Source organism: Athene cunicularia, assembly GCF_003259725.1.
Source record: "Athene cunicularia isolate RWA chromosome 6 unlocalized genomic scaffold, athCun1 chr6_part1, whole genome shotgun sequence".
NCBI lineage: Eukaryota > Metazoa > Chordata > Aves > Strigiformes > Strigidae > Athene > Athene cunicularia.
In genome coordinates this window covers 17,589,884-17,601,942 of record NW_020799105.1, presented here as the reverse complement: position 1 = coordinate 17,601,942, position 12,059 = coordinate 17,589,884, and the positions used below count along the sequence as shown (strand labels likewise).

Sequence of the window (12,059 nt, the reverse complement as noted above, 5' to 3'; positions counted from 1 at the left end):
CCTTACTAAAGTGTTCTGTCCACCAACAGGTCAGAGCTGCTTCAGTTTTTCTCCTTTGTTCTTTAATGTTTTATAGGGTTAGTCTTTTAAATTCTGACATGAGTTGGAAATTCAGGAGACTGCTCAGCTCAGGAATAAGATAAGATTGACACGTCAGAATATTACAGAATTTCCCCCCTCAAATTTATGTTGGTAATGAATCCAGCTGGCATCAGGTTCAAAACCACTATGAGATGCACTGGTGACCTCTGGCCAGCTCCAACAGGCCTGACCCATTCCACAAAACCCTCTACAAACACAAGTTGCTTGTTAGTCACAGAGGAGGAACTAATCTCACCCAGAGAAGGTGAACTATTTGTTAATCTTAATGGGAAGCTTCTCAGTGACAAAGCAGTATGTTGGAAGCTGATAAAGCAGTACGGTGGAAGCTGTCTGCTGTTATGCTTCTTCTGGGGATATGCAAAAGCCTTGGGGTTTTCTTACCCCATATTTTCACCAGCATTAAATCCAATTAATTTGTGGTGACTACAGAAATTTGTTCTGGAAACAGAAGGGCTCTTACCTTCTTTTCAGAAGACCTGGGGTTTCCACCCAATGCTACTGCTGACTTCTGTCACCTTGGGCAAGTTACCTCACCTCTTTGTACCTGTTTCTCCTCCCTTCCCTTGCCCTAATGAGAACACAAGCCCATCAGGGTGGAGTGATCTCTTACTTTGTGTTTGTGTTGTGGTAATTAAGTGACAACAATCTGGATACATCATACATCAGTCACCATTAGCTTTAAAAAGCAAATAAGGTGACATGTTTAGTCACAGCAGGGATTTGCAGACTTTGAGTGATTTAACCTGCATTCTCTTTGCAAAGTGTGTTTATGTGGTGGTGGTAAATAAAAGAGAACCCTGAGTTTAAGCTTGTACAGTAGAAATGCCCTTCACCATGATTGGAAAAAAAAAAAAAAAAAAAAGAAAGGAAAAAATCTCCAAGTTTAGCTAAGGAAGATTTCTGGGTGATGAAAGGGAGATGATCAAGAAGCACCATAGTTAATCCAGTAGTTAGAGATAAACATTAATTACAGGAATGGGCTACAAGAGAATTATATACTTTAGCCATAGAAAGTGTAAAAACACAGCATGAGACTTTCTTCTTTATTGCAATGGAAGGGAAATGCTTTGAAAAGTTTCTCACTCATAATCTCTCTTGTTCTGTTAAATCCCAGTCTTATTTTTCTGGAAGCCTGATGAAAACTGTTTTCACATAGCGCCATCTAGCGGGATCGGGCATTTCAGTGACAGACCTGCCAGCAGTTAGCAGGGGGAGAGGAGGGAGCTTGTGAAGAGCTGGGTTAGCTTCTGATATAAAAGAGATGGAGAGATACGAAATGAGATCTGTAAATAAATTTTCTGTTACTGAGGCTGACCCTTAATGTAGTGATAACGTTTCCAGAAACTGTCAGTTACTCTGGTTCTTCATATCTTATAACTTCTGCCCTCCTGGCAGCAACCTGATTAGCACTGAAATCATCTTTTCTCAGCTCTGACTTTTGTTGCATAAATATTGAGAGAAGCAGCATTTTACCTGCATGTCCTATGTTTCTAGTGTTCTGTCTATTGTAAGCACTGAATGTCTGTAACAGCTTTCAGTAAACAAGATGTCGTAAAATAAGAAAAGGTTTTTTCTAATGTGATAGAAGCTTCAAAATGGAGCAAACATCCTATCTGGTTGTTCAGTAAGATGACAGTTAAAACGAGGTTGATGCAAAATGCTGGAACTTCTGTTACAAAATGACATCTGTAAAAGTTTGCAGAAATTTCCCAGAGCACAAAATAACCTGTACAGCTTCAGGTATTAGAGCAGCCCCTTAGATGTTAGAGTGATAGAGCATTAAGCCTGTTGCAGTGAGTAGAAGTTTTACTGTAAATTTTGTCAAAACAGGCTGTCTACCCAGCCTTTTTCTTGTGTTTTGGTTTTTTGGGTTTTTTTTCATTTGTTCCAATCTGGAATCATCACCCTTTATTTCCACTGGCTCACTATACTAGAACTGAGCTGTTTCTTCTCAGTCGACTGCACAGTGTGTTTTGAACTGACTAGTGTAGACTTCTGTGATAGACCAGATTTTAAAAGACCTCATAAACCCTGAAGATCCAAGCATTCCTTGGCAGACTGAGTTTGAGGCATGGCAGTTCACCTGTGCATGATAAAACAGTAAGTTGGCTGCAGAGCATTGTTCCGTTTCCCAAAAGGCAAGGAGATGATGTTGGATGGTGATGGAGTAAAAATACATAAAAGGTTGGTCATGGATTCAGCGTGTTACTTTCTGGCATGCCTCCCCAGTCTTAGATTCCTGTGACTACCTTTTACAGTAGTCATTACCTTAACATCTCAGCAACCACAGCAGATTATGGAAATTTATTTACAGTAACACATAAATTACTAGTTTAAAAATGTTGGAATGCACACCACAACATGTGCTTTTTCATTCATATTGAAAGTTTTAGATTAGCTCTCAGTTTTTGTAAAGAATTATGCTACAAAGCATTTTGTGCAATATGCTTCATGCAGAGGAAAGTTTTTAGAGCTGCTGCTGTTGGATCTATAATGAAATGGTGGTTTGTTTGCGGTATAGAACTAGTGCAGTTAGAAGGATTAGGAAAACAAGAATGTAAAAGACATTCAAGGCTTTGATGGAAAGTAATGAAAGCAGTCTTTAAAAAGCTTTATTGAATTGTGCTTGGATATTTTGCATTCAAAGTGTCACCAGAATCATGAGAATTTATGGTTTCTCAATGCAAAATGTATAGCTAGATATTTATTGTCAGAATTTCTGCATATACTACTGCTGTTGTAAATTATTGTAATAGACCAGAATCAGCAGTTTTGCTTCTGGGACATTATCTTAATATCTGTATCATTCTATAATAATTGTGGTCTTATTTAAAGCGTAATCTTTTGCCCAGTTTATTATGGCAATTAAACAATACTGAAGTTTAGTGCATAAAGAAAATAATTAAATCCTGATTTTCCAGCTTCAAATTGTCTAGTGATTAAAGGGCACATAACTGGTAATTATACATAGTCTTTGTTCTTGTTTGTACCACCATTGTATGCATAATCCTATGTTTAATTTCTAAAGATATTTCCTTCCTCAGTTTCCCTATCTCTGTAATAGAAACTTTCCATAATATTGTGCATATTTCTGCCCACTGGCCTTTGTGCAGTTCTTTCAATATACATGCCTGTAATTCCTGTCTGTTCTCCTTATGTAACTATGGAAGAACACAGAGATTTAAAGGAGATCATATCAAAGAAAAGTTGATGACAACTACGTACTCCTTTGCATGGGTATGAAATGTAGGGCCTCGGGGAGAAGCACGTTTTTGTTGAAGTATGTGTGTTGGAGGAGAAGTATGCTTCATCCTGGAAGTTATTCTGTATTTCTGATTTTCCATGCAAAACTCTGAGTTAAGATTATTTACTTTTGATTTCCATTTTAAAGATTTCTTCATAACAGGCATGGTTATTAAATTAATAACCCTTTCTGATTTTGATCTTTACAGCTATGTTTTAATTACCACAGTGATTAGATGGCTGAGAGATGATGTTGCGTGATATTTGACTGAATTAATCATGCTTATATTCTCCCAGAAACTTTAATTGCTTCGATGATTTATGGACCAGTTCCTGAGCAGTGTGGAAGAAGCAAGTTCCAGTGCTGCAGTGGCCTCAGTAATTTCTGCATTGCCATCTTACATTGCCCTATATCAGTGTATCTGCAGCAATGTTTAGATTGCCATTTTCTGGCCCGGCACATGCAATGATGATTCAGTAACCTTATTTTTATGTCTTTGCAGTCTCCAAGGACATTATCACCTACCCCGTCTGCAGAAGTAAGTTTGGTGGAACCTTTGGGGGCAGTATCTTACTGTGATTAGAATTATTGACTTCAGCAAATGCAGGTGTTGACTTTGTTGTCAGTCTGATCCATCTCTGTTTGCCACATAGGCATGTTTTCTGAATATTGAAATTTAACAAAAAATAACTGTAAAAAGAAAACATTAAATTCTTATTGACAGAGTGTACAAAAAATGAAGCTATCACTCCTGCCCGCTTGTTGTCTATAAAGCAGAGTGATTTGTCCAGAAGAGGTCACTTCTTGTATTTCATCCTTCTTGTGGCACATGCAGACTCGGATCTCAGGAGCTGGATGATTTACATGAGCTGAAATGATGCTTGAAGCATCTAAATAATAAGCAATGTTTGCTACTAAAACATTTGCAGTTTTGTTTTGAAGAAAGCATAACTATGGTTTGGTTTGGTTTCGCTTTTCCATAGGAGTTAATTTGAACACCACAATAACATGAAGCATTTTGTAAGTCTTTTGTCAGAATACAATAGATGCCACTGTGGAATCAGTATGATTTGGGAGGTGGGCGGTTTTGATTATTTGCAATGTAAAGGTTGTAGTGATTGCTACGTGTTAAAAAAATGACTATAAAATTTCTTGCAAATCTTCATGTATTAACATCAGTCCTGTCACTTTTGTCCTGATTTGATTTGTTTTGTAGTGGTGGGGAAGTGGGTTTGTTCATTTTGGGGTGGCGTGTTTTTTTTCTTTTTTGTTGGCTTTTTTTTCTATGGGAAACCAAGTAAATTGAATTTTGCTGTACAAGAAGGTGTCATGTTTTCAGATACAAGGGGAATCTAATTTGGATACTAATAGTTTTTGATGTAACTAGTCATGGTAGTGGTAAATTAACCTGCAGAGAGCTCTGTGCTGTACCCATTGAATTCTTGCTGGTCTCCAAGCTGAAGGCTAGCTCTGGTATCTTGTGCAGCATGCTGCAGGACAGGCATACTCCAAATGCAGCTTCCCTTATGGAGTCACAGGAATGGGGGCAAATCTAGGATTGTATAGAATTTAATAGAAATTACAGGTGGAGTTGGAACCTTCCAAGACTGAACTCTGACCCAGGCTATTAAAATGGATTGGAGTCTTTAAAACAGATCATTAGTCATAATGAAGTTGAAAGCTTAAGGGATATTGTTATTTCAGTATCTCCTGCTGATGTCTCCAGATCCGTGAAAGTTAAGTGCTGCTAAAAATACGTAATGTGCATTTGCATTTATTAGTGACTGCTTCTCTTCTGCAGGGTTATCAAGATGTTCGGGATCGCATGATTCACAGGTCTACTAGTCAGGGCTCCATTAATTCTCCAGTGTATAGTCGTCATAGCTACACACCCACCATGTCACGTTCCCCTCAGCATTTCCACAGACCTGGTAAGGGCAACTGTATTAGAAATATATGTAAAACTATTGTTTCTTTATTATGTCAGTTAGTGGTGCAGCGAAGCACTTGTTTCTCTTAGCAGTAAAAATTTAGGATTGAAAAATTGTTGCATATTTTAATATCTCCTACCTGTTGTTTTGTTCTTGATTGATGCAGTCTTTTGCACTAGGCTGGTGAATGTTTCTTACATCATAAATACGGATCTTCAGATTTTGTTTCTGATTAATTATTTTTAAAATCTTTATATGTTTCTGAAAAGAAGAAAAAATTTCTAGTAGTGAATCACAAACTTCATTCTGGAATTTGGGAAAAGTATCATATATTGGAAACAAAAGTTATGGCTTGACTACAGAAGTCAGTAATGTAGGATTCCTCCCTCTTAAAAAACACTTCATTTAGAGCTTGGTGTAGCCATAGAATCTCAGATTCAGCAGCAAAACTGCCAGATATTCCAAATTGGTAGTCATTTTTTAAAACAGGGAGTCATAGTTCACAAGGTAGATTTCTCAATTAAAACCATAGTCAATTGCCTGGGAACATTTTAAAAGCACAAACCTCATTTACTGGTTTAGCAGTGATGTAGAAGTTCTATGTACACTGTAAAAAATGCACAGGTCATTCAGGTTCCCAGTGCACTCAGAATTACTGGTTGTGTATATAAAAGCAAGATATGAAAATGGACTGTTCATCTACATCCAGATCGCATAAAAATCTATCTCTAAATGCTATTCATTGAAGACTTTTCAAGACGGATTTTATTATTTATGGTAATGAATTAAATCTTTGTGATCTGTTTTTAAATTAAGTGATACAACCGTGCAGTTTCATCATCTTTGGTGATTACAGCTGAACAGTTGGGATGCCAAAAGCCCATATACAATAGGAGCTGCATTTTTAAAATTAAAGATTTATAATAGAGCCACCACTGTGGAACTTGAATGCAGTAGCCATTTCCTAGTGGGGGTGGGCTGAAAGCAGCTAATTGTGTCTGTCAGTGAATGCCTTATTTAAAGGACCCAAGGGAGGTGGGACAGAAGCAAATTGTGTATGATACTTAGTGCTGACAACATGGCTGTGTTTTAAGATGATGTTATAACTGAAACCAAAAGAGACTTAAAAGCATGAAAAAGCTGCAAACTTCTGTCTCTTGATTCTGGCAATTCTGAGGGGATTTTTCCATTTGTGTCAGTTGTATCAGCAATATGAACAAATCCAGGCCCTGTTCCAGACTTTGCTGTGATTGAGTTTTATGGTCTGTATTCAGTCAAGGACCTTCCCCAGAAGCAGTCTCTGTTTATGTAACTCTTGTGATGGGCAGATGGGCTCAAGCCAGAGATTGGATCCAAATGTAAAATCTTCAAAAGTTCGCAGCCTGAGGGATTTTCTGAGAAGATATTTGTTCAAACTTATCTCTGTTCAGATGATCTCATCTTTGGCTCACCTGTTTCTGTTTCTCATATGACCCAGAAGTAATTGTGTCGAATTCATCATTTTGACCTTTCCTACCCTGCTTTGGGGTAATTGTTAATTCTACTTTATAATTTTCCCACAGTAATTATTCATGTTGAATAATAGCACATGTATATTTACCATTTTTCTCCTAATGACACTTCCTATTATCATGTTATTTGCAAGAACAGTTTCTCTCTGAATAAACCCAGTGGCCCCAGATAACTTCTCTTTGGCTCCCAGGTAGCCCTTGAGAGAGAAGTGAACCGGTGTGTTGACGTTGTCAGCATAAGGTTCTGCAAAAATTTGAGTGCTACAAGTTTTGAAAAAGTTTGCAGCCTTTTCCTCCTGCGGTGCCCTAGCTGATGTTGGCAGCATTTTGGAATGTCCTAAAACAATAGAAAACAGCTTGCATGCCTCTTGACTGACATTTTTTGGTCAGGCACTTTTCAAACAGCTGCTTTCTTAACTAATTGAGCGTCAATGTTTGTGATGTTTGCATGCTGGTACCAGGCAACTTTTTGGTAACAAGACATAGATCAGAAGCTCGTTAAGCCAATAAATGTTATGCTAAGTTAGTGATGCAGTTCAGATCTGAGCCTCTCTTCTAATACTTCCTGTAATTTTGTCTAACACTAATAAACCCTTCCGTATGTCTTTAACCTTTTTTTTTTCTCCTTCCTTCTTTTCAGAATCCTAATTGTTCAGTGCCTTTTTTTTTCTTCCTTTGAAGCCTCCTTCCCTGCCTTTCTCTTATTGTTTTTCTTTGTTTTCATTTTGTTCTGCCCCCCGATTCCCTGCTGCCGCAGAGCTGCTCTCTACTGGTGTGCAGCGGTTGTCATACCTGCGCACTAGCAGTCTCAGCTCCACTCACCATGACTCCCGCCCCAACTCCCCCTTCCGACACCACTTCATCCCCCATGTCAAAGGTAAGGAGCCAGGCCTCCCCAGGGAGTACCCTTCAGGCTGGAGATTTATTAGCATTCTGTCAAAGCTCATAAGCTGTATCTCCGGAAGGTTGTCATTGGCTGTATAGCTGGGCATGCCTTGAAATGTGCTGGTACACTTAGAACTATGTTAGAATAGACATAATGTCCTTTTTTTGGAGGAAATATGTCATTTCTAAGGGCCCTAGTTGAAGAATCATCAAACGATTACCTATTAGAAATATGCAGGAAAGCATTATAATTTACTATTTAGAACCTATATGTGTCTACTTTAGTTTCTAAAGCAGTACATAACAATCACTACAGCAGTCAGCATACCAAATTTAATTATTATCTCTACATTCTTAAGAGATGTATTTAAAAATTGACTACAGATATTGCCTGGATGATCAAAAATAAGGGTAGGGGAAAAAAAAAATACCTAAAGATCAATGGCAACAAGGAAGTTAATTGGTAATCACATTGGCAATAATTAGTGCCCAACAAAGTAAAATTAAAATCTCTAAGCCTCTCCTCAACTAGTGAGAATCAGCAGACTCTGCTGAAGGCAGTAGAGTGCCAGGGATTTACACTACCTGAGGATGTGGTCATATCTCTGGTTTTCAATCTGTTATTTTCCATGGTTTGATTTGGGGGAGGGTTGTTCTTTCATTGTGTCCCTTCAAGGAGCTCATTCAGCTCGATAAGCTTTTCGTTTTCTTTCTTGCTTTCTGTGAATGAGGTTTTACTTTTATTTCTATTGGAGCACTCTCTGCCTATGCTGTCTCTCCTGTTGGGGGAGAAGGTCATAGCTTATATCACCTACAAGAGCTCAAAAAGAGGCAGCTGAGTAAGTTGAACATAGATTCTATTCTGCCACCACCGATTAATGTAGATAATCATAAACTGGAGATAATAAAAACCAGTTGCAAGGAAGTTGTTGCCATGAACTGTCAAGAAATGCTAATAGATCTCAACATTATAGCTCTTCAAGCATTCAGATCACCATTACTAATTTTATTCTTGTCTTTTCTTAGATATTTTTATTAATATGCACTTTCAAGTTTCCTATTATATCACTAAAAAAAAAACCTCACTTCAAACTTAAAAGATTGGGACCCTTAAAAATAGATACACTGCTCATTTCAGCATGCAGTTAATTCATAGTCCTTGCAATTTCAACATTTCTCTGCTGTAAATCCAAATTAATGCTCACACTCTTTCAGGTGACATTTTCATTCTTTTTCTGTTGAGAAAATAGCTTCTTCAACAGATAAATCAGATGAACTATTGGAAATCCATCTTTATTATTTTCAGATTTCAAAGAGTTACCTGGTGTGTAGATTAGGTATGTATCTCAGTTATTGGTAAAAAGGCCAAGTGGGATTGTAAACAAAAAGATGGATATGGTTCTTATCAGGTATGTCACATAAGACATTGTAAGAATTCACAATTTTCTGAACATTTGACATAAAGGTCTTGGGCCTGTACAGGATTTATGTGTTGTAGCTCAACAAAGCTCCTGAAAACTCAAATTCATATTACTGTGACACTGTATTATACCATCTGAGGATGTGGTACATTTGAGAAGAGGTTCCCACATCTTTTAATTCACATGGCTGAATTGAAAGAGTAGTCTTTTAATAGTTAGTTGAGAGAAAGAACCACCTTCTTAAGGTGATCTAGGTTTTGTGCCTAGGTTAATGTGGTGGGAATATCATCATGGTTTTAATTTCTTTTTGGTTTTTGTCCCTGAGGGGGAAGGACACTGCTCAAAAAAAACCCCGAAAAAAACTCTTTTGTGTTTCAGTTCAACACTGCAAGCTGAGTTCCCTCAGAGCCAAACTCAACATTTATAAAATGTACACAGATAAAGTTTTTTGGGGTAGTTTTGGTGATGATCTGGAAGAAAACATAAAATAGTATTGCGGAGTTCCCTGATGACATGCAGATAGGGAGAGTAGTAGTCAGTAAAGAACATGAGCAACAGTTTTCACAGCATGGCCAAACATAGGCCATGCTTCTAAGTGACTGTCCATCTGGACATGCTGGGAAGAGCAGTGACTCTGAAGAGGATTTGACTGTTCCAGTGGGTGTTAGGAGGAATGGATAGGACAGCAGAAAGATGCTGCAGCCAAAATAGCTAAGTAGAGACATTAGGTGCTTGAGCAAGTTCTACAGGGAATTGAATTGGTAGATCCACAGTCCCAGCAGGATGGGTGACTTAAGAAACACTGCAGAAGCTTCAGAGAAGGACCACCAAATAATTCCCAGTCCTGTAGTGAAAAAGTTATGGCTGTTAATAACACTATCAAATGGAAGGATTTTGTAGTGATTTGTTCAGTGTCTGTGTACCTGTGTGGTAACAGAAGCTTCTCCCATGTAGCAGGCAAAGATACAGTAAGATCCTACGTTACACTTAAATTAATAAAAATCAGTATTATTTCTCTGACTTGTTTAAGGTGAAGATAAGTAGCTATTGAAACAGCTTAGGAAAAGGTTTTGTCTTCCCATTACTACAAAATATTGAAAGGTACAAAAGGTCAGAAGGCCTGAAGACCTTGGTAATTTTTCCAGTGTGTTAGGTGATCAACAAAGTGCTCACAAAACATGAGTTGAACAAATGTTCATAATGTTCCCTAAGTCAAAGCAAGCTCTGGCTTGTCCTGTAAAAGGAGTGTGATGGAAGATAGTTCTTAATCAGATATACTCTGAAAAGACATGTAGTATATCTATGCACAGGTGTATTAACAGTGCACCTGCATTTAAAGAAAGGCAAGGTGATAAGGATTGGTAATATTTTTTGTTAAATAAACATCTCTAGAGTTACAACATGTAGGTGTAAGTGTTGTCATAGGAAGAGCTAATATAGCTTGCCCAGTGTATGATTGACAGGGTGGTGTGGGGTTTTTTTAACATTCAAGTAGTGTTGGTTGAAGTCCACATGCACTGTATTGTGTGTCCTCTTCACACTACTTCATGTTTAGAACTAGATATTTTGTTATCAACTGATGAGATTGATCTGGGTTTCCCACGTGGTTCTTCATTTGTCCTCCTTGCATACCATGTGTGTCCAAATACTCCCTTTATACATCTGTGCAGCAGAAAAGAAAGATTATGGGATGCATCTACTGCAACTCCCTGATATTCTTATCTGTAGGAGTTTGCCTTGGGTATTCTAAGTGTCTGTTTTCAAAGTTTAAAAAAATACATTATTTTACCTTGAGAGTGGCATTTCTGTGTGTACTAGGGAATTAGACCCTTGTGAATAAATCTCAAATGAGAACTATAGCACTGTAGGGGTTAATTAGATGTGATAGATACATTTGCAGTGATTCAAAGAAAAGGCATCACCTGATCTCCTTGTTACTTGAGCAGCCTTTCTGAAAGCACTTGTACTTTTAGCAGGAAGGTGAACTGGGTGTCAGTTTATAAGAAAGATTTCATAAAGCTATAGTTTTGGGGATTTTTTCCTTTAGGAGTCAGAGAATATGGATCATGCCAAAACTGCTTTGGTTGGTAAAGGGGCATAATTTCCAGTCAGGATAGTCATAATAAAAGTGACATCCAACATGTTATGCCTGTGTTAATTTTGTATCATCAAGCCAGAAAAGTAGACATTTAGGCCAGTTCCAGTGTGTCTTCACACAACATAATGCTTAAAGAAGTGTAATGCTCAAGCCTTGTAGACATGGCCAGATGTAAACTTTGAGGAGCAAAGTGGCTAAATATGCCTCAGAAAGTCTTAGTGAAAGTTTGTTGATGTAATGTTTATATTGAATGAGCTGGAAGAGGGTGTAATATGCATCAGCTTAGGCTTCATTTAATCTCGTTTGGACTCTATTGGATTTGGTCTTGTCTCAATAAAGTACTGTCTTTGCTATGAAAGAATCAAAACAAGTCCATGAATGAAAGAAACCCTGACCCTACTGAAATCAAAGACAAAACTCTCATTGAGAACCAGGATTTCATCTCACATGCCTAGAATTTTTCAGAGGCATTCAAGAATATTGCAAAGCCCCCATAAGATTTCTGCATAAAGAGCTCCAATTAATGTGTATTCCTTTGCTCACAGACCTTCCCATAAAGAATCTGCCCACCTTCATGGTGAATTTGGGCCTTGGTTTTCATAGATTCCTCCTTTCCTTCCCTGAGGCAGGTCTCAGAAATCAAATGTACTCTGTGACTGATAACTATTTCCAGGGTTTTGGAGATGCAGCTTAAAGCTCTGCTCTGGAAAACAGCCGTGCTTTGGCTTTTTCATGACTTTCAGTTTTGTGTGGGAAATAAGGGCTACACATCTGGGCAAGATGATGAATGATAGTTTGACAAAACCTGAATAGGACAGTATTTCAGGTGGTGTTGAGCCCTTTTTTCTATTTCAAAGTAGAGCAACT

The 12,059-nt window shown here is 37.9% G+C and overlaps 1 protein-coding gene across 20 annotated transcripts in view; it reads left to right on the top strand.

The window, feature by feature from the left end:
• The window catches only part of ABLIM1 (actin binding LIM protein 1), a 224,795-nt gene that overhangs the window by 186,331 nt on the left and 26,405 nt on the right, over positions 1 to 12,059 (top strand). For all 20 annotated transcript variants that reach the window (XM_026851348.1, XM_026851367.1, XM_026851357.1 and 17 more), the window contains 2 exons: positions 3,849 to 3,884; positions 5,148 to 5,277. In XM_026851348.1, coding sequence (XP_026707149.1) covers positions 3,849 to 3,884; positions 5,148 to 5,277 — 166 coding nt within the window. The remainder of the gene's footprint in view (positions 1 to 3,848; positions 3,885 to 5,147; positions 5,278 to 12,059) is intronic.